The 21,061-nt window shown below is 34.2% G+C and overlaps 1 protein-coding gene across 3 annotated transcripts; it reads left to right on the forward strand.

The window, feature by feature from the left end:
• The first annotated feature begins 282 nt into the window (after positions 1-282).
• Positions 283-20,998, forward strand: PPWD1 (peptidylprolyl isomerase domain and WD repeat containing 1). Of its 3 annotated transcripts, none has more exons than XM_063085574.1 (11): positions 283-466; positions 2,378-2,480; positions 4,526-4,626; positions 4,769-4,889; positions 6,913-7,360; positions 11,474-11,664; positions 13,642-13,831; positions 17,008-17,189; positions 18,522-18,603; positions 19,400-19,582; positions 20,752-20,998. In XM_063085574.1, exons 1-11 carry the CDS (start codon positions 283-285, stop codon positions 20,893-20,895), a joined length of 1,929 nt encoding a protein of 642 aa, XP_062941644.1. In that variant the 3' UTR covers positions 20,896-20,998. The 3 variants fall into 3 exon arrangements, with proteins under 3 accessions (XP_062941644.1, XP_062941645.1, XP_062941646.1); XM_063085575.1 differs by having other exon boundaries at positions 398-506; XM_063085576.1 differs by lacking the exon at positions 283-466 and having other exon boundaries at positions 2,429-2,480; positions 4,526-4,551; positions 4,867-4,889.
• Positions 20,999-21,061: the final 63 nt, after the last annotated feature.

The raw sequence follows: 21,061 nt of genomic DNA on the forward strand, positions 1-21,061 counted from the left end.
CCCGTAAGCTGCCACCCCCAACAGCAAACTACCACCGTTGCGGCGCGCTCTCCTGCCCACCTCTTACCGTCCCAGAGCCACAAAACAAACTCAGGTCGCCTCAGCGGTGTGTAGTCAACGCTCCCGGGCCCAAGATCTGTGCGCGCGCTGCTTGCTGATTGGATCTGCTTCTACCCATTCCAGCCAATCCCAAAACTCGCCCGGACCCTGACGAGAGGGCTGCGCCGCTGCTATAGGATTGGTAGCCACGTTGTGTGTCGCGCCTCTTCTGACGATTCTGACATGGCGGAGGAAAGTAGTGATTCTCAGCTGAGAAGAAGGCGCCGGGAGCCAGAGGAACCGGAAAAAACGGAAGTTAGCCAAAGAGAGCTTGCAGTGGCAGTGGCCCCAGAGAACGATGAAGAGAATGAAGACTGCTGGGTTGGGCCTTTGCCTGTGGAGGCAACACTGGCCAAGAAGAGGAAAGGTAGCTGCAGAGATAGGCCCAGGGCGAACTGAAATACTGCGTCTACCGAGTGAGAGGGTTGAGTCAAAACCAGAGCCGAAAAGGGATGGTGTGTGATTGTGGGGTTTTGTGCTTTCCGAACAGAGGGTCGTCTTGTAACTCTGGCCACTCCGTGCTTGCACCTAGTCCCGAAATAGTGATCTGGAATTAGTACCGCGTCTTTCTGATAATACGGGGTACTTCAAAAAGTATTATCTTTTAATTCTATCTTTCCACGAACTTTTTGAAGTATCCAAAACTATTGATCACCAATTTGTTAGATTCTAAAGCTAACATTTACTTATACTTATTATGTGATTGGCGCTTCATTTAATCCCCACAGAAGCCGTATGAAGTTCAAATTGCTAACTCCGAAGAGCAGGTGTGGAAAAGAGTACTTTAAAGAGTACTCTTTAAGGCTTTAATTCAGGAGCGGTGTTAGTGTTTGGAGCGAGGAGGAAAGCGGTGCCTATTTAGAATCATAAAGAGTAGGTAAAAATCTCACCCCTGCAACTCTTCCTTCCACTGATGAAGTTTCTGACCTAGGGAAAATTACTTAAGCTTCCTGGATCACAATTTTTTTCATCTAAAGCTCGAAGTCTATGGTTTTCAAACCATACTCTTGAGATACCATGGGCTGAAGCATTTTGCCACTAATGTGGAATAATAACTAATTTTTATCAAATAGAAAGGGTGGGAAAAGGAATAAATTTTCTTGTTTATCAAGTTTTTCTGTGAAATGTTTTCCGCAAATGTGTAAGATAATTTAAAAGTGATCTTTCTAAGCTCAGGTCTTAGTTTTTCACTTTCCCCTACTTAAAACTCTTCAGTGATTTCTCATTTTCAAAACAAAGCCCAAACCCCTTAACAAGGCATATAAAGCCCTTTATGATCTTCCTTTACCTCCACCAAACACCTTCCATTACTCCCTACTTCTTACTTTGTGCTGCAGCCATACTAAATCCTTGAAAATGAGCCATGTGCTCTGAATGCCTGCCCAGATAACATGGTGTGTCTATAAGAATTTCCCTCACCCCCTTTCACTACGCTAACTTTTGATCAATCTTTAGCGCTTAGATATCACCTTTTCTGGGAAGCCTGTGACTTCTCCATTCTGCTCTGCGTTTCCAAAACATGTTGATCATAACTGTGAGGTAATGTTTATCACACTGAATTTACAGATAGCCTTCAAATGTTATGAATCTAAATTTTGAAGAAGCTACTTGTACTTTTTTGAACATTGTATATTGACACCCTTAAAATGCGTTATCTTTTTTATTGCCTGGACCTCCTGTTAAATGTTTCCATAACAACCTTTTTCTTCATGGCACTTGCTACCGTTTGTAATTGTAATTCATGTGATTCTCAGATTAATGTTTCTCTACACCACCAAGACTGGAAGCATGGTAAGAACAAGGATTGTGCCTGTTTTGCTACAGTGTTTGGTATAGTGCTTTGCATATAGCAGGTGCTCTACAGGGTAGGAAGATGTTTCTGATATTTTCATGAAACTTTTTAGGTTTTTTTGTTTGCTTTTGTTTTGGTTTGGATTTTTTTTATTCCTAATGGTAACTTCATAAGAGTATTAAGCCAAAACCACTCAGTTCTTAAATCCTGGGTTGTTAAGCATCCATATTATACCTACAAACCTGTCATAATTGACTAAATAGTTTTGCTATTTAGTACTTTGAAATAATTAAAGTTACAACTGACATAACCAATACTGTTTTTTTCTTTTTATTTTAATCATTACATGTGAATTGAGAGAAATTAAAGAAAATCTAAAAGAAAATGCAAAATAGAATTTAGAAAATTTTAAAGAAAACACAAAGTAGTATTTAGTTCATTCACTTGTTAAAAGTAAATTTTTTACTTTGCTTTTTTATCCCTCAGTTCTAGAGTTTGAAAGAGTCTATCTGGATAATCTCCCCAGTGCATCCATGTATGAGCGCAGTTACATGCATAGAGATGTTATCACCCATGTGGTGTGCACCAAGTAAGTCTATCACATAATTAAATTTTAAATTAAATTTTTTTCTAAAATTTTTTATTTTCTAAGACAGTTTTTTATTTTTAAAAAACTTCAATTTTGAGGTGGATTTGTAGAAGTAATTTTAGGATTTTATAGATTTATATTTAATTCTGTTAGTTCTGTAATAGTTTAAGTTAAAGCCTACATGTTTTTTCCTGTGTCATACAAGGAATACATTGTCCAAGACAGAACCCCCTAGTTTGTGTTTATGTCTTTTGGAGATAAGACATGCTTTGGAGAAGGATGAGCTCAACAAACAATATAACTACTATTATTATCCTTCTCCAAATCCCCCATTCATTGGTTTTGAAGGTCCTTCGATATTTCCAGGATGTCTTCGTTTCCACCATTTTCTCCATTAATGCCAAAGAGGCCAGCTACCAATTACTTCTATCTTAACTAATGTACCCTCTTCTTCAGGGAAGCTCAGACGCTACCTGGTTTATCCCCATCTTGGCACTTATCTCCAAAAGACATAAACACAAACTAGAGGGTTCTGTCTTAGACAATGTATTCCTCGTATGATACAGGAAAAATAAGCTCATGGTATGTCCAGCTACTGTGCTAAGGCTTTTCATAAATTATCTCATTTATCTTAAGAACAATATCATGAGGTAGTATATGATCTTCATTTTATAGATGAGGAAACTGAAGTTTAGAGAGGTTAAATAGCAGGTGAAGTTGAAGAAGAAAGGCCAGGGCTAAATCCCAGAGGGCTTTCTATCCCTTACATGGATTTTGAAACTGTGAGCAAAAGAATAACATCAGATTTTTTTTTTTTTTTTTTGAAGGACCACTCTGGCTGAGATGAGTGGATTCAATAGGGGAAGAATAGATAAAGGGAGAGCAGTTAGAAGGCTGGTATAGAAATCTGAATGAGATATGTTAGTGGCTTGGATTATATTGGCACTGATTTTGGAAAGTAAACGGATTACTTCATTTTTTGAATCAGTCTATTCTTGATCTCTTGAAGGCAAATTCCATTTCAGATATAAATCTAAATATCTTTACATTTCATGTATAGGATAATTCTGACCAAATACTAACACCTTTCCTAGTCCAGAGTTGTTAGTGTACAAAGCAGTGTATTGGTACCAGCATTGCTATCACTCGCTCCTTGAGTTTTTTTGTTTTTTTTTAACCAAAAGCAATGGAGTGTAATTACAGGTTTTGGGCTGGCCAGTTAGCTCAGTTGGTTAGAGTATGGTATTGATAAGACCAAGGTCAAGGGTTCAGGTCCCTGTACCAGCCAGCTGCCCAAAAAAAAAAAAAAAAAAACTTATACGTTTTGTGCTTACGTAGATCTGAAAGCCACTCTCTAGCTGTGGACCTGGGGCAAGTAAATTTAACATTCTAAAACTATTTCCTATTTATAAAATAGTGATAAAAATACTCACCTAATTGAGTTGCTGTAAAGATGAACTAAGGTAATGTGTGTAAAGTACCTGACATATACGAGGTTTCAATAAATGGTTTCTGTTTTTATGTGCCTTACAGGGGACATAAAAAATTTTTTATAAAATTTTTTCTATATAAAATTTTTTAATAGTTAACCAAAATACCTTGGAAAGGATATAAAACAAACTTATGTTGAATTTTGCTATACATGAAAGTAGTATGTGGAGATTTATTTTTTCAGTTTCTGAAAAATAGTACATTTTCTCATGAAAATGTTGCCTAAAGAGTAATTTTAACAATAAGGAATCCTAAAGTCTATGATTCCTAGTGTTTTTTTTTTGTTTGTTTGTTTGTTTTAATATCTTAATTCAGTTCTGAGTCTAGCCCTTGGGATTAAAATTAGTACGACAGTAATTGTTATGATATCCAGAAAAGATCTTCAAAATTTGCAGTGTTCTACCTACCCTAATACAGTGGTCTGCATAAAGAAAGATTTTTTTAAAAACCTACTATGAAAGAGTCAGAGATTCTCAGTAAATGATGACTTTGGTGGTACTGAGTGATTCATAGATCCATTTTAGGAATTAACTTTTAAACTTTTTTGTATGCAGAACAGATTTTATTATCACTGCCAGTCATGATGGACATGTTAAGTTCTGGAAAAAACTAGAAGAGGGAATTGAATTTGTTAAACATTTTCGTAGTCACCTAGGTAAGAATTTCACCTTGTTTTATTTTATACTCTTTTAAACTGCACTAATTAAAATTACTTTAAAAATATTTTTTTCTTTGAATCATTCATATTTATTTCATTGGCATTTACTAGAATGTTCTAATTTGATTTATTTAAATAGGAGTTATTGAGAGTATTGCAGTTAGCTCTGAGGGAGCATTGTTCTGTTCTGTGGGTGATGATAAAGCAATGAAGGTGTTTGATGTAGTGAACTTTGACATGATCAATATGCTGAAGCTTGGGTGAGTTTTTTAAAAGTATATATTTTTAACTTACTGAAATAATTTTTAAACCAAACTTTACCCTTTTATAGATTATTCCTAAACAGAGTATATTACCATACCATTAAAAAATGTGCCTTTGAGTTTTGCTTGGGAAAATTAGATACAATGAAAGTTACCATGTTTGGAGGCTTCTGCTGTCGTTTTTATTAATCCCAGAAATTTCCAAACAAATAAAATGCTCAGTAAATACCAAAAAAAAAAATATTCCAAACAGTATCGTATCAAGGATTTGTTATATCCAATTAACACTACTTAGTAAATTAATGAGGATCCATCATTTCTAATTACTGGTACTTAGAATTAACTTCCTTAATGTACTTATTTCAGTAATATGGAATTGTGTTCTTTTAAGGTTTATGCACACTTTTGGAAGTGAAGCTATTTGTTGGTGATTTTAAATTTTGGCATATATTAATACCCAAACTATGTGGTTGGACTGTATAGTAATAAGACTGATACTTTGTTTTAAGCATGTCTTTTTGAAGATAACATATAAATGAATGTCAGCTTGAAAGTCATAGCATTGTCAAAAAATTTCCTTAGTCCACTTGGATGCTGTAACAAAAGATCATAGACTGGGTGACTTAAACAACAGAAATTTATTTTCTCACAGTTGTGGGGGCTGCAAAGTCCAAGATCAAAGTTCCAGCAGGCTTTGGTTTCTGATGAGGGCTCTATTCCTGGCTTTTCCCTGTGTCATCACATGGTTGGATGAAGGAGGGAGAGAGAGATAAAAAGGAGAGAGAGAAGTGAGAGAAATATTTCTCTTCTTATAAGACCACAGGCCTTTCAGATTAGGATGACCTCATTTACCCTTAATTACCTCCTAAAAAGACCTTATCTCTAGAAAGTCTACTATGGGTTAAATTTAATTATGTCCATAATTCAAATAATTCCAAATTTGGGGATTTCCTTCAAAATCAGTTTATGGTTACATGAAGCCACTAAAGGAAATCGGTCTCATTATTTATGGTTAGAACTTATTTTTTGACCACAAATAGAATTACCTAACTTGATCATATGTCTTATTCCCCAGCTTTGTTTCCCCAGACATTAGCTATTTTTAAAAATCAAATCCATTCACAATTACTGAACATTTGTCGTTTGAGGATACGCCAAAGAGTATATTTCAGACTTTGATAAAAACTTGAAGATTGAGCATCAGCACCGTGGTTGGAATAATAGTGTAACTTCTCAGAATGACTATTTTGAAGGAGACAACACTCATTCGAATGTATAAGTTTGGTATATTGATTAAATCTGTCCCAATCCTTATACACTTAGTTCATCAGGCAGAATGTTCAAAGCTTGTAGTTTTAATGTCAATCAATATTAGTATTAATGAGAGTATGATAGGACAATGCTTTTCTTTTGAGCATAGCCATAACTAAAATATTTTAAGTATTTCAGGAATGCATTTATAAAGTATACTGTTACATGCTAACCTATTTAAAAGTAAGTTATATATAGACTGTTTTACAGGGATCCAAAAAGCAATGCACCAGAACTTTTTTTTTTTTTTTTTTAAAGATGACTGGTAAAGGGATCTTAACCCTTGATTTGGTGTTGTCAGCACCAAGCTCACCCAGTGAGCTAACCGGCCATCCCTATATGGGATCCAAACCCATGGCCTTGGTGTTATTAGCACCACACTCTCCCGAGTGAACCACGGGCTGGCCCAATGCACCAGAACATCTTAAGGCTAGATTTTCTTATTTGCCTAATGGACGTAAATGAGCTGCTATATGCAGTTATCTTCTTGTGGTTTGATAGCTCCTCAGAATTTATCATTACATTGATGAGGTCAGAAAGAAAAATTAGTAACTATTCTCAGCTGTTCCTCCCCATTCTGTATCTCTGCTACTTTTGAGCAAGGAATCCAGAACTAAATTACTGGCCAGGACATTTTTTTGGTGGGGGGGGGAAGGATGCTTGCTTGTACTGACCTTTTTTTCCCCTCCTCAATTCTTTACTATTTTAGCTATTTTCCTGGACAATGTGAATGGATCTATTGTCCAGGGGATGCCATATCTTCAGTTGCTGCTTCCGAGAAGAGTACTGGAAAAATTTTCATTTACGATGGTCGAGGAGATAACCAGCCACTTCATATTTTTGACAAACTCCATACATCACCTCTTACTCAGATACGGTTAAACCCAGTTTACAAAGCAGTAGTGTCTTCTGATAAATCTGGAATGATTGAATACTGGACTGGGCCTCCTCATGAATATAAATTCCCTAAAAATGTGAACTGGGAATATAAAACTGATACAGATTTGTATGAATTTGCCAAATGTAAGGCTTATCCAACCAGCATATGTTTTTCACCTGATGGGAAGAAAATAGCTACTATTGGTTCTGATAGAAAAGTTAGAATTTTCAGGTTTTTAACTGGAAAACTCATGAGAGTCTTTGATGAATCACTGAGTGTAAGTGCAATTTAAATTTAATCAGATTTTACTTTTCTACAAGTATCTTTATTTTGTGTTATTTCTTCAAAGATATTTTTTCTGGATATAGACATTTGACGCTTATTTTCTCTTAGTGTATTAAAGATAATATTCAGCAGTTTTCTGTCTTGCACTGTTGATCTTTGAAACTCTCTTCCCTACATTTATGATGTGATATTTTCCAAGCCAGTTATCCTATTTATGTGGCTCGGTTTTTGTTTTGTTTTTCCAGTTTTGTTTTGTTTGCCAATTCATCCCCTTAAGATACTCAAACCTTATTCTAGGCCCCTTTCTCTTGTCACTCTTTACTCATGCCTATTCATGACTACTCCCAAATTTATTTCTCCAGCTTTCTACTATGAACAGATCTGATCCTATCCTTTTTTTTTTTTTTTTTGCTGTATTCTTGAATAGTACCAATATCAATGTAGTTGAACAAAGCAGAAATTAAAGAATCATCCTTAAATCTTTTTCATTACTCCTCTATCATGAGTCTTGCCAATTTTTCTTTCTAAGTATACATCAAATATATCCATTTCTTATCAGTACAGCTGTTACTACCCTAGTTCATGATCTTTTGCCTGACCTATTGCATGGCCTACTGCCTGTATCTTCTGGCTTCCTCCTAATACCCACTCTGCATCCAGAGCAATCTTTTAAAAGCACATGTCTGGTCATGTCATTCCTTTGCCTAGAATTTTTCAGTGACTTCCTGTTGTTCTTAGGATCAAGATCAAAATGTTGGCCTATCATGTTGTGGCACCTGTCTACCACTCCAACCAACCATAAATCACCTTTCTCCCTGTCTTTCAGTTTCTTGAACATGCCTCCCACCACAGGGCCTTTGAGTATGCTATTCCCTCTGCCTGGAATGAAACTCTTTCTCCTTTCACATTCTTTCATTAGTACCTATTTAACTTATTCTTCAAACTTCAATTGAAGGGTTACTTCCTTTGGGAAGCTTTCACTGCTCATCCAGTCTAGGACAGCTTTTTTAATGTGACTGTATATCACTCTATTCATTTTTCTTTTAGTGCATTTGGTGTGGTCATATTATTTGGTTAATGTATATCACCCCTAGTAGAATAAGTTCTATGTGATCTATTTTGGCTCATGATTGTATCTCTGGCACTAGTACCTGACACAGAATTACCTCAAATATGTGTTGAGTTATTTAGCCATCACTTGTTAGACTGGTAACAAGAATTTATGAGAGTATATAGTTGTAAAATAAGAGTTTTTATCCATGCAAAGTTAAGTGGTTTCTCTGGATAGTTGGGTCTCATCAACTATTTCCACAAGGTGGTTTTCTGACTGCTAATAATAAATATGTTGAATGCTCTAAAAGTATATGGGTTGAACCTGTTTAGCAATAGTTTTTTATATTATAACTGTCAACTCTATAGTCCTTTGTAGTGACCAATGTACATTGGATTTCCCACATTAAGCTCTTCAAAAATTCTGTGAACCATTACTGGCACTCTTGTTTTCGTGGCAAGTGGTCATGAATTGGATGCTGTTTGCCTGAAGTAATATGATTCCAGACAGATGTGAATATCTGTTTGTAAGCCAAATCATCCTCATGATAGCCTTCCACCCTGCTTTTAAAGAGAAAACTTTCTTGGTGACGTTTTCTTCTTTCATGGTGGCTGATAACTAGATACTACTTATAATTTAAATATAATTTTTAAACTCTACCAACTTGCACCTCTTCCAAGATTCCTCAGGGAAAGAAATATACAGAAAGTCTGGACATAAATCTCTTAACACACACACTCTGAACTGCTCAATCCACTCTATTTCTTCATCGTCTTAAACATTTGTTGAAGTGATAGGGCTGAGGTGGCAAGAGGAGGTCAGTAGTAAAGCTTATGACAGAAGTTGAGATTCAGAATGATCATTTGCCAGAAAAGCCAAGCATCAACAGTTAAATTAGTTATTTACAATGCTAGTGACTAGTAAATGACTGGAATTTCACAGTTCCAGCAGAGGGCAGTGGAGGGGAGAGCTAATTGGTTAAAGTCATAGTTTAACAGACAAGAAATTGAACGGGATGGTGTGAATTTGCATCTTTTACTTTCTGTCTGTCTATTGCTGGCCAGTATAGGAATCAATCCCCTGACGTTGGTGTTATCAGCACCATGCTCTAACCAACTGAGCTAACAGTTCAGCTCTCTTTTAGTATTTATTAACCACAGTCCCCACATATGGCCATGAAGTTGTGTATCATAAAGGCCCTGCGAAGACCAGAACACTGTAAAAAGATTCTGATCAGGTGCTTGATTGGATAAACATTTATGAAGTTCTTGTATATGGACAGGTGACCACCTATAGACCATGGCTTAAAAACTGAGTCTTCTCTCTAGCAGAAAAGATCATGAGTCACTCACTACAAAAATGTAATCCAGCATTCTAGGCTATTCCTGGCATACAAATAAGCAATGTATCAGTATCTCTGTCTTTGAGACTGAAGATAAGAAAACGTAATAACTAGGCTTTTTAGTTCTATAAGACCTTGGCCTGCTGCTTGTACCGTAACATACATACATACCTCCTCCTGATTTCTGGAGTTTTGTGTATTGTTCTTCCCCTATCTAAAAAAAAACTGGACATTTTCTGTTAATACTAGCATGAAACAATGATAGAAATAAATGGGACATGAGTGTGGCTTATTTTTATTTGCAACAGAGAGCTACTTTTGAATTCTACTATTTGATGCCCTGAATGTCTGGAAAACAATGTAATGATCATATCTTTTGGAGGGCTTGTAGTGTGCTAATTCAGAGTAATTGTGATGTGATATCTGTCTTGAAAATTGTGTATTAAATATCAAAAGAAAAGTAAAAATTCCTAACTATAAAGCACTAATAAAAATACTCATTTCTCCTAAATCACATTAACCTAATGGTAATCTAACATAATTGCCCCATGTCAAGATAATCTGAAACATTTTCTGAAATATGAATTTGTTATAAATTAGTGAGATAATAAGAATTCATTTATTCAATAAAAATTGAGTGCTTGTTATATGTCAGGCATACGATCCTTGAACAAGGACTTCATACTCTATAGATGCATTGTCCAATATAAACCTCTGTCGCTGGCCAGTTAGCTCCAGTTGGTTAGAGCACGGTGTTTATAACACCAAAGTCAAGGGTTCGGATCCCCAAACTGGCCAGTCGCCAAAAAATAAGTAGCCACTAGCCACATGTGGCTGTTGAGCATTTGAATATCGCTAGTCCAACCTGAGATGTGCTGAAAGCATAAAATACATACAAGATTTCAAAGACTTAATATTTTTTTTAAATAATGTAAGTTATCTCTTTTTATATTGTTAATGTTGAAATGATAATATTTTGGATACACTGGGTTGAATAAAACATTAAATGAATTTCACCTGTTTCTTTTTACTTTGTTTAACGTACCTACTAGAAAATTTATAATTACATATGTGGCTTGCATAATATTTCACTGGGAAGTTCTAGTCTGTGGCTTTTAGAAGGCAGCAGATGTGTTATTTCTGTAGAGAAAGCAGTAGTTATAGTAACTTTTTAATTTGGAGAACCAGTTTTGTTTTGTTTTTAACTAGGAGAACTAGTAAGGTTTTTTTTTTTTAATTAGGAGAACCAGTTACCATTTAGTGTAAAGTACTATTTTTTATAATTGAACTTTTATGTAAAATATACAAATATATAACATACATTATATAATATGTAATTATATATAAGATATATAATTATAAACAAAATTTACATTTAAAAATCAAATAGATTTTATATAAAATGTAATTTATGTAAAAATAAAAATATATAATATATAAAACATAACAATTATATAACAAAATTTATATTTAAAATATCAAATATATTTGATATAAAAAAGGCAATGGGAATTTAAATAGAAGCAGAATACACATTAAGAGCTACTAAAAGTTTGTGTTATATACATTCTTAATAGAGATTCTAAACACTAATTAGGAAATAAAAAGACATTACACTAACTTTATATATGTTATATATATAGTAAAGGCAATGAGAATAAACGTGTATGTGTATATGCCACATTTTTGTTAATAAATGGTTTGTTTCCTAGATGTTCACTGAATTGCAGCAGATGAGGCAACAGCTGCCAGACATGGAATTTGGCCGACGAATGGCTGTGGAACGTGAGTTAGAGAAGGTGGATGCCGTAAGATTAATTAATATAGTTTTTGATGAAACTGGACACTTTGTGCTATATGGAACAATGCTGGGCATTAAAGTTATAAACGTAGAGACAAACCGGTAAGCTTTAATATGATGTATGTTTTTTTAAATGCAATTATGGGGGACCATTCCCTCCATCAGGGAAACAATGGGAATTTTGTTTGTTCCAGGATAAGTGGAATGGTCCCAAATGTCTAAACTTAACCAAATGTTTTGTCTGGATTTTTCTGTGGTCTCTTGGTTGTTTATAATCTTATGTAAAAAGTTTCCACTCATGTTTGTAAAAGAAATGGAAAGAAGATATGCATAGTTTCAAGTTTTGTTTTGTTTTGTTTTGTTTTTAACAAGTTTCACTCTGCCTTTTACTTATTGATTTAAATTAGCCTGGTTCATGTTAAATGTTGCCAAATATTTTAACCACAGAATTCAGCATTACATCCTGCTAGACATAAAATCAGAAGTTAAAATGCATGAAACCACAAAAAGACTTTTGTGGAAACAGTCCATTTGGTCTTAGTACAAAACAGCTACAATCAGATACTATCACTGAATGTAAATGAAAAGAACTTAAAGAATATTTTAAGGAAAAAAAATATGTTCTGCACATTCCCACATATAAACATATTTATATTGTAGTTCTTGGCAATACAGAATCTTTGAAGTCTTGCAGAAAGATTAAAATAATAGGAATAGGTTAAAATTGTAAAAATGAATGATTGATTTTTTGTTTTTTAACAGAACAGTTTGGGTGGTTTTTTGTTTGTTTGTTTGTTTGTTTTTTAGAAGTTATAAGTTCACAGCAAAATTAAGAGGAAGGTATAGGGATTTCCAGTATACCCTCTGCCCCACACATGCATAGCCTCCCCCATTATCACCATCCCCCACCAGAGTGGTACATTTGTTACAACTGATGAACCTACATTGACACATCATCATCATCATAATTTACATTAAGGTTCACTCTTGGTGTTGTGCCTTCTATGGGTTTGGACAAATGTATAATGATATGTATCCACCATTATAGTATCAAACAGAATAGTTCACAGCCCTAAAAATCCTCTGTTCTCCCTCCTTACCCTGTAAAGCCTGGCAACTACAGATCTTTTTATTCTCCTCCATAGTTTTGCTTTTTCCAGAATGTCATATAGTTGAAATCATACAGTATGTAGCCTTTTCAGATTGGCTTCTTTCAGTTAATAATACGTATTTAAGTTTCTTCCATGTCTTTCCATGGCTTAATAGCTCATTTCTTTTTAGCACTGAATAACATTACATTGTTTGGATGTACCACAATTTATTTATTCATTCACCTATTGAAGGACATCTTGGATGCTTCCAGGTTTTGGCAGTTGTGAATAAAGCTGCTATAAACATTCCTGTACAGGTTGTTGTGTGGACATAAGCTTTCAACTCTTTAGGGTAAATACCAAGGGGCACGGTTGCTGGATCTTATGGTAACAGTATGTTTAGCTTTGTTAGAAACTGCCACTGTTTTCCAAAGTAGCTATACCCTTTTGTATTCCCCCCAGCAATGAATGAGAGTTCCTGTTGCTCCACATCCTCGCCAACATTTGGTATTGTTAATGTTCTGGATTTTAGCCATTCTTATAAATGTGTAGTGGTATCTTGTTTTGGTTTGCATTTCCTTGATGAAATATGATGTGGAGCATCTTTTCATGTGCTTATTTGCCATTTGTATATCTTCTTTGGTGAGGTATCTGTTAAGTTTTTTGGCCAATTTTTTAATCAGGTTGTTTGTATTCTTATTAAGTTTTAAGAGTTCTTTGTATTTTTTGGATAAGTCTTTTATCAGTTGTCTTTTATAAATGTTTTCTCTGTGGCTCTCATTCTCTTGATTGTATTTTTTTTAACCTGAAAATTATAGCTGCCTACCAATTTAAAATACCTTTTTGGGGGAAGATAAACATTTTTTAAAACCTTTCAATAGTTATTTATGTACATAAAGGATAGTCGATTCCTAGCTTTTATCTGTAAAGTTGTCATGACTGGAGTTAATTCTGGTGATTTTACTGTATAAAACGTTGTATTTTTCAGGTGTGTGCGGATCTTAGGCAAGCAAGAAAATATTAGAGTGATGCAATTAGCTTTGTTCCAGGGAATAGCCAAAAAGCATCGTGCTGCAACTACTATAGAGATGAAAGCATCTGAAAACCCTGTTCTTCAGAATATTCAAGCTGACCCAACAATAGTCTGTACATCTTTCAAGAAGAATAGATTCTATATGGTATGTGGAAGTACTAGGACATACACCTTAATGTTTCTTCCAGTTTGGCTGGAAGTTTTATTTTCTTGGCTTATGCCTCAACTGAAGAGAATGTTGGCAGTAATAGCAGACTTTCTAAACAACCAGAACACCATCTTACAACATTAATATTGTAGAATTTTCAACTAAGAATTGATTTTAAGTATTTCTTTACTGTTTTCCATCATGTTTTGAAAAATTTTCAACCTGGCTTTTACAACTATTTGTCTTTCTAAGATGAAGGAAGTTAGTGGTTATGGTCATAATTGCATCCAAAATAGTTTTCACGTTGGGGTTTTAAATTTTCTTTTTAATGTTTTTATTATTTCTTAGCTTTTACTCTTGAACATAATTTATTTCCCCTGAACTTCCACAGCTTCCTTGTCTAAATGCATATCCTTTTTTACCTTTTGACTTCATTATAATGGTGCTACTTTAGAATTATGTATTCCTGAGGAATTTTTTTCCTCTGAAGAACTAAAAGTACTTTTTGTTTGTTAACCAAGATTGGGCTCAAAATAGAATACTAAGCTAATACTAAGTAATACTAAGAATTACTCATCCAAGCAGGAAAATCTAACGTATAGAGACTCTGCCTTTGCATTCTGTCCTTCTCACTGCTATCAGAGAACTTTCCAAGACCCGAATGTGACTGTTATTTCTCTGCCTAAAACACTTTAATGACTCCCCAGCTATCTGCGATAGAGCTGCCTCTCCTCACTTCTGTAGCTTTATCTTTCTTCATTTTAAGTCCATTTGCTACACTGAGCATACTGAATTTAATCCCATTCACAATGGTTGCCTGTTCTTTAACTCTTAGCCTTTGCATAGACTATTTCTTCTGCCAGGACACACCTCTCCCCAACTCCTACTCATATTTCCTATCTCAGCTTGGAATCCCTTTCATAATATCAAGTCTGAGTTAGGTGTACCTTCTTGTGTTTCTCCTATGCTTCCCCTATCATATTATGTGTCACACTTTTTGTGTAAAAGTCAATATTTTTTTGTCTCTGACACTGTCCTATCCTTCTCAAGATATTATAAAATCCACAAATATAGGGCACTATGTCTTCTTCACTATTAAACCCACAAAGTTTAGTAAAGTAACTGACATTATAGTACACTCATTCATTCATCTGATATATTGTAAGCTTTTGTGCTATTAAGGTTACCAGGATTTGGTAAACATGCAGTTTTCCCACCCAACCACGCTTTCAACATAAAATGGGTAACTTCTTTCAAGATAAGAATTTCATTTATAACTTTCAAAGTCTTTGCTAAAAATCTGTTAATATAGTTAAGAGACAATAATTTGTCTTGTTTTTACCTGTAACTTAACTCTGTTATACAGTAAAAATTCATCATAAAAGAGAATTCTTGATATACACTAAAAATACATATACTAATTTTCCATCCACTTTATTAAAAAACTTTAACCAGTTAGGTTTTCTTTTTCTCTTCCCAAAGTTTACTTTTCTGTTGATTAAAGCACACATATTCCATTTTAAAGTTTGAGGAAATAGAGAAACGTAAAATAAATAATTCAGTGCTTCCTTAATATGTTTAGGAATTTTCTTTCAGTCTTATTAGATGTACATATGCTTAAGTAAAGCTCAGATGGTATGAACATGTATGAACATACATATGAATTTTCTCTTTTTTCAAATCCAACATCATGAAACATAAGTAGAATTTCACAAATCTAAATCAAGATAAACTTTTTAAAAATCCATGTAAATAGTACAACAGATATGTCATTCCTTTGAAACTGGAGAATAAGATGTTACAGTGATAATATCCTAGCTTGGTTTTTTCTTAATCTGGAATCTATCCAAGTCAATCAAGGAATAACGTATAAGAAAGGGACTGGGGCATCAGTTCTCTTCTGAGAACTCAGTTGGCATCAGGTAGAGCTTGCTTACGAGAGAGGATTTCTACTTACTGAGAGTCAAGTAAAAGGAACAGGCCTTGAGAAGTCCAGATTTTAACAACTGAACAGTTTTTCTCAATTCTCCTAATACCCTGAGAATCCTGAGATTTCTACAGATTCACTCAAAATGTATATTCTTTCTTCCAAGCTTCAGGACTTAGATCAGCTGGAGCTCTGGGGTGGGGGGGTGGGGAGCGGGGGGAAAGTCAAGATCCATTTACTGATTCATCTTTGTGAATCCCAATCCTATCTAGTACTGAGTCCTGCTCATAGCAGTAATAGCAATTATTAGTATTTATATAGTACCCTCTATGTGTTAGGCACTGTTGTCTAAGCACTTTATACCTATTTATTTAATATTCACAACTACTTGCATTGGGAGGTAGGTACTATTATCCCGATTTATGAATGAGGAAATGGAAGAAATTAATTCATGTCCTCAAAGTCATATAACTAGTAGATGGCAGAACTGAAATTCAAACCCAGGCAATAAATAGTGAAAAGTGTCCTGGAGCCTCTTGGATCTACATTAAGTGAAATAAAGCCAGGCACAGAAAGAAATACTGTATGTCCTCACTCATAAGTGGGAGCTAAAATAGAGAAAGACAATAAAGAAATACAATAATACATGGAACTTTCAAAAAAAAAACAGAACTGTGGTTATTAGAGATGGGAAAGGGGAAGGGGAGGAGGATTAGCAAGATATTAGTTAAGGGTCGCAAAGATTGATTATGTTTTGTAAACATGAGTATGCTCATTATCCTGATTTCATCACTACCTATTGTACATATGTATTGATATTAAATTTTGTACCCCACAAATATATATAATCAATTATATTGCAATAAAAATAAAGAATAGTGAAAATTAAGCAATTGGTAGTAAGTTAGTTCATACTAGAAGGCAGAAGTAGATAGCTACCACACATAAAACCATTATCTTATTAAATGTGTACCCAAGAAAATTTCTACCCAAAGGAAATTAAATACCATTTGAATCATACATGTTTGTTATATTACATGGATTATTTTTATATCAGACAAATGTAAAAATAATTTAACTGCCTTACATGTTCTATGATGGGAAGTGATTCCTGAAAAAAGGATTTATTCTGATGTGAATTCTTACTTTCCTCAAATACTTTATTAGAAATGAAATTTCCTTCTTAATAAATTTTTACCAGATAAAAACTTTAATTCATTCACTATCTTTTTATTTTCTCCTTGAGTTTACCAAACGAGAACCAGAAGATACAAAAAGTGCAGATTCTGACCGAGATGTTTTTAATGAGAAACCTTCTAAAGAAGAAGTCATGGCAGCTACTCAAGCTGAAGGACCTAAACGAGTTTCAGATAGTGCCATAATCCACACAAGCATGGGAGACATTCACATCAAACTTTTTCCTGTTGAGTATGTACTGTTTTTGTTGTCTTACAGAAATACCACTGTAAATGTGTATATTTGAAGAAACTGTGCAAATTTTACTACTTTGATTTAAGAGATTTTAACAAATTGAAATGTTTGATAGAGCATCTATTCCTGAGCTTTCTGATAGCTATGTTCCACTAGAAAATGGAGAAATTTTATACATACATACACATACTTTGCAGGTTTATTATGAGGACAAAATATATTGGCTATGAAAGTGCTGAATATAAACTGAAAAGTGATATACAAATATATATCAGTATGACCATTAATTGCACATCCAAAACTCTGGGTTTTGTGGCTTGGTTGTTATAACTGGCTTTCCTCTTAGAGCAAATCCTTAAGGGAAAGATAATTATTTTTCCTCCTGACATTTGCTAGACATCCCCTACCTCTTCTTTAGGTCCAGTAGCTGTAAGTTTTTAAAACAAATTCCAACAGAAAATGTAAAGGCTTCAATTGAAAACAAGCTGAAAAGTATTACAGTTTAAAAGTTTGTAAAATGAACATGCAATACCAAATACAATAGAATATCTCTGGCCATTGTTGATCAATCCAAAAGGTGACATCTTTCACAACACATTTACTAAAAATTACTTATTTATTTTGGATATGAATTTTTATCATACCATATGTTAGTACTGAACAAAGAACTAGGCAGTTCTAGACTCCTGGACAGTCTCATTTCAAGTGCTCAGAACCATGCATCCTTGAGCCTGTTTCCTGATATACATTGGTTCAAGATTCTCTTAATTTTCCCTTCCATTCCCAGCTCTTGGAGCTATTACACGATAATATACCATATGAAATCATTTTATGAGATTAGGTAATATTGTTGCGAATGCTTCATATTGTAAGTGTGTGACTGTCATTTAAAGCTGATTAAATTTAGGAGATGTATAAAAAGTTCTTGGTCAGGAATGTGTCACTGTGCTACAACATTGTTTTTATAAGAAAATTACCTTTCGCAGGAACTTAACCCCACTCTATGTGGTAAACTGACTTAAGATATATATCTTAAGGTGCTGTTTTTCTTTTTTAATTGCTAAATGACCTTGAAATCTAAATACTGTCAAACTCAAATATTAGTAAGCAGTCGTGATCTAAAAATACTACATTAAACAATAAGAACATACTACTACTTACATGCCCTTTCAACTCTTGCTTGTCGTGAGATTAGAGGAGGGTATGAAAAAGACTGTCCTTCTGAAACATTCAGAAGACATTGAAAACATCATTAGGAGGCAGTACTACAAAGAAAACTGTCTTAAGATGCTCTGAATAGGTTTCATATTTTTAATATATGTCTTATAGGTGCCCTAAGACAGTGGAAAACTTCTGTGTTCACAGCAGAAATGGTTATTATAATGGGCATACATTTCACCGTATAATTAAGGTAAGTTGCACAAATTTCATGTGATTTTAAATATCTGGAATCAAGGAGAGCAATGGTGGCATGATTACCTTTTTAGAAACACAGCAGCAATATTTTGTCATCAGCTAAAGCAAAGGATAAGATAATGAGTAAAGGGTCATGCTGAGATAAAACAACAACCTAGTTAACCTATTCCTAGTGACTAGACAGGGATTAGGTCTAGAAGATATGATTTTAGATAATGGAAGAGCCATAATGCCATCTGATCTATGAGAACTACTATTATACCTGAGGAACAGAGTGAGCTCAACCCTGGAAATTTGTTGAGCAGCATTCCAAAAAGTGGATGGGGCAGTGATACAGTTCTTGGTTACTGGTAGATCAGAAATGGCAGGAGAAAAAAATCAAATCTCAGGGAATGTCTCTCTAGGAAATCTAGAGTATTTGGGGAAAGGGAGAGAGAGAAGAGGAGGGCAATTATACAAGACTTAAAAAACTATACAAATCCTAATATTTAGTATTAACTGGTTTCTAATTAGGTTATTGGGAAAGATAGTGCATGTCTATAAATAAGAAAACCATTGCATTTTTGTTTCAATCATTAAATATAAGGTGGTGGTTGAGCAATAGAAATGCATCACCCAAATTTAAGTATATCTTACTAAGGGTTTAATCAAATCACTTCAGAGGGACTCCTAAGGAAGTTAAGATTTCATTGAATTCAAAGCACTCTTGGCAGAAATATATAAAAGTCAAACGCATACATACATACACAGAAAAGGACAGTGTAATATTCTTTTGTATACTTTCTGTTAAGGGCTTCATGATTCAGACAGGAGATCCAACAGGTACTGGTATGGGAGGAGAAAGCATATGGGGAGGAGAGTTTGAAGATGAATTTCATTCAACATTACGACATGACAGACCATATACACTTAGCATGGCCAATGCTGGATCGAATACCAATGGATCCCAGTTTTTTATAACAGTAGTACCAACGGTAAGTACACCATTATTCTATAAAACGCAGATTCATAAGAAAGTGAATTCAGTGGAACAGAAACCTGCATTATTTTCTGTTCTCTGCATTATTATATCTGCCAGGACATAAAAATGAAAACAATTTAGAGAAGAAAATGTAAAATTACATAACAAATCAGTTTTGACTTGATAAAACAATATTTTCATGTAGTAGAAAGTACAATGGACTATGATTCAAGATACTTGAGTTCCATGTCTCAACTCTGCTACTGCAAATTGTGCAAAATAAAACAAATTATTTTACCTCTCTGGCCATTTCTTCATCTTTAGAATGGAGAGATCAGAGTATATGAATTCCTGATTTTGAGACTCCCCCCCACCACATTTTTATATCTCAAATCAGAATACAACTCATAATTAATGGCATTTCAGGTTTGATGAAATATAGTATAAGACCATCTAACTCTATTGCTGTGTAGTTCCACAAAATTATAAAAATTATACTTTTTTTTTTTTTTTTTAAGAATTAAGCACCAAGCAATGAAAAAGGAAAAATATTTATAACTACTAACTGCCAGGCACATAGTCTCATGTGATGTGAAGGGTCCTCAAAAAGTTCATGGAAAGATTTGTATTATCTTTTAATTCCATTTTTCCACAGATTTTTTGAAGTACTCTTGTATTCACAATATATACTTCTAGTATCACTATCTCAATTTCAGTAATAGATGAGCAAACAGTGAGATATTAACTTGTCAGCGGTCAAGTAAGTAGCAGAACTAGCATTTGAACTCCCACTGTCTAATGCCAAAGCATGTGCTGCTTAAACTAGTACAAACTGCCTCTTAATTGTTCAGGTAAGATTCCTGCAGAGAACTTTTAAAGCCTTAGCCATAATTCTTTCAGCCATGCAAAGTATCTTACCCTTAGCAAACATCTTCCAGCAGCTCCCTTTGGTCTGAAAGATGTAGATACTTAATTAAACATTATACTATGATTTTATATTTTCTCATGTAAACCAAGAATCACTTTTAAAAGCTAAGTTTTATTGCTAAGGAATTATTGTATTTCTTTTTAAATATATAATAAAATAAAGCATAAATTTAAATTCTCTTTAGTTTGCTCACCCAGAGGGTGTGATTTAAGAAATCTGAATATACCAAGATTTTCTGTTTGTCTTGAAAACAGCCTTGGCTTGATAATAAGCACACAGTATTTGGACGAGTGACTAAAGGAATGGAAGTTGTGCAGAGGATCTCCAATGTCAAAGTCAATCCCAAAACAGACAAGCCTTATGAGGATGTCAGCATCATAAATATTACTGTCAAATAAAATAAGATTTGTTTCATTGTATTTGCAAATAAAAATGCACATACAAAACACAAGATTATATTAAGAAGCTTAAGACTTGCTAAACATACAAATCATGTTACAAAGATGCAATATTACATTTTATATTTTTCATTAAATGTCATTTTCTAAAAACTGTGTTTGGTTT

This window comes from Cynocephalus volans, chromosome 2, assembly GCF_027409185.1.
Source record: "Cynocephalus volans isolate mCynVol1 chromosome 2, mCynVol1.pri, whole genome shotgun sequence".
Lineage (NCBI taxonomy): Eukaryota > Metazoa > Chordata > Mammalia > Dermoptera > Cynocephalidae > Cynocephalus > Cynocephalus volans.

What these genes read in the sequence shown, in the direction of transcription:
- PPWD1 (XM_063085574.1), top strand. Translation starts at nt 283, where the DNA reads ATGGCGGAGGAAAGTAGTGATTCTCAGCTGAGAAGAAGGCGCCGGGAG. An exon ending in ACTGGCCAAGAAGAGGAAAG is followed by an intron (nt 467 to 2,377) that starts GTAGCTGCAGAG and finishes TTTATCCCTCAG; the next exon opens with TTCTAGAGTTTGAAAGAGTC. An exon ending in ATCAAACTTTTTCCTGTTGA is followed by an intron (nt 17,190 to 18,521) that starts GTATGTACTGTT and finishes TATGTCTTATAG; the next exon opens with GTGCCCTAAGACAGTGGAAA.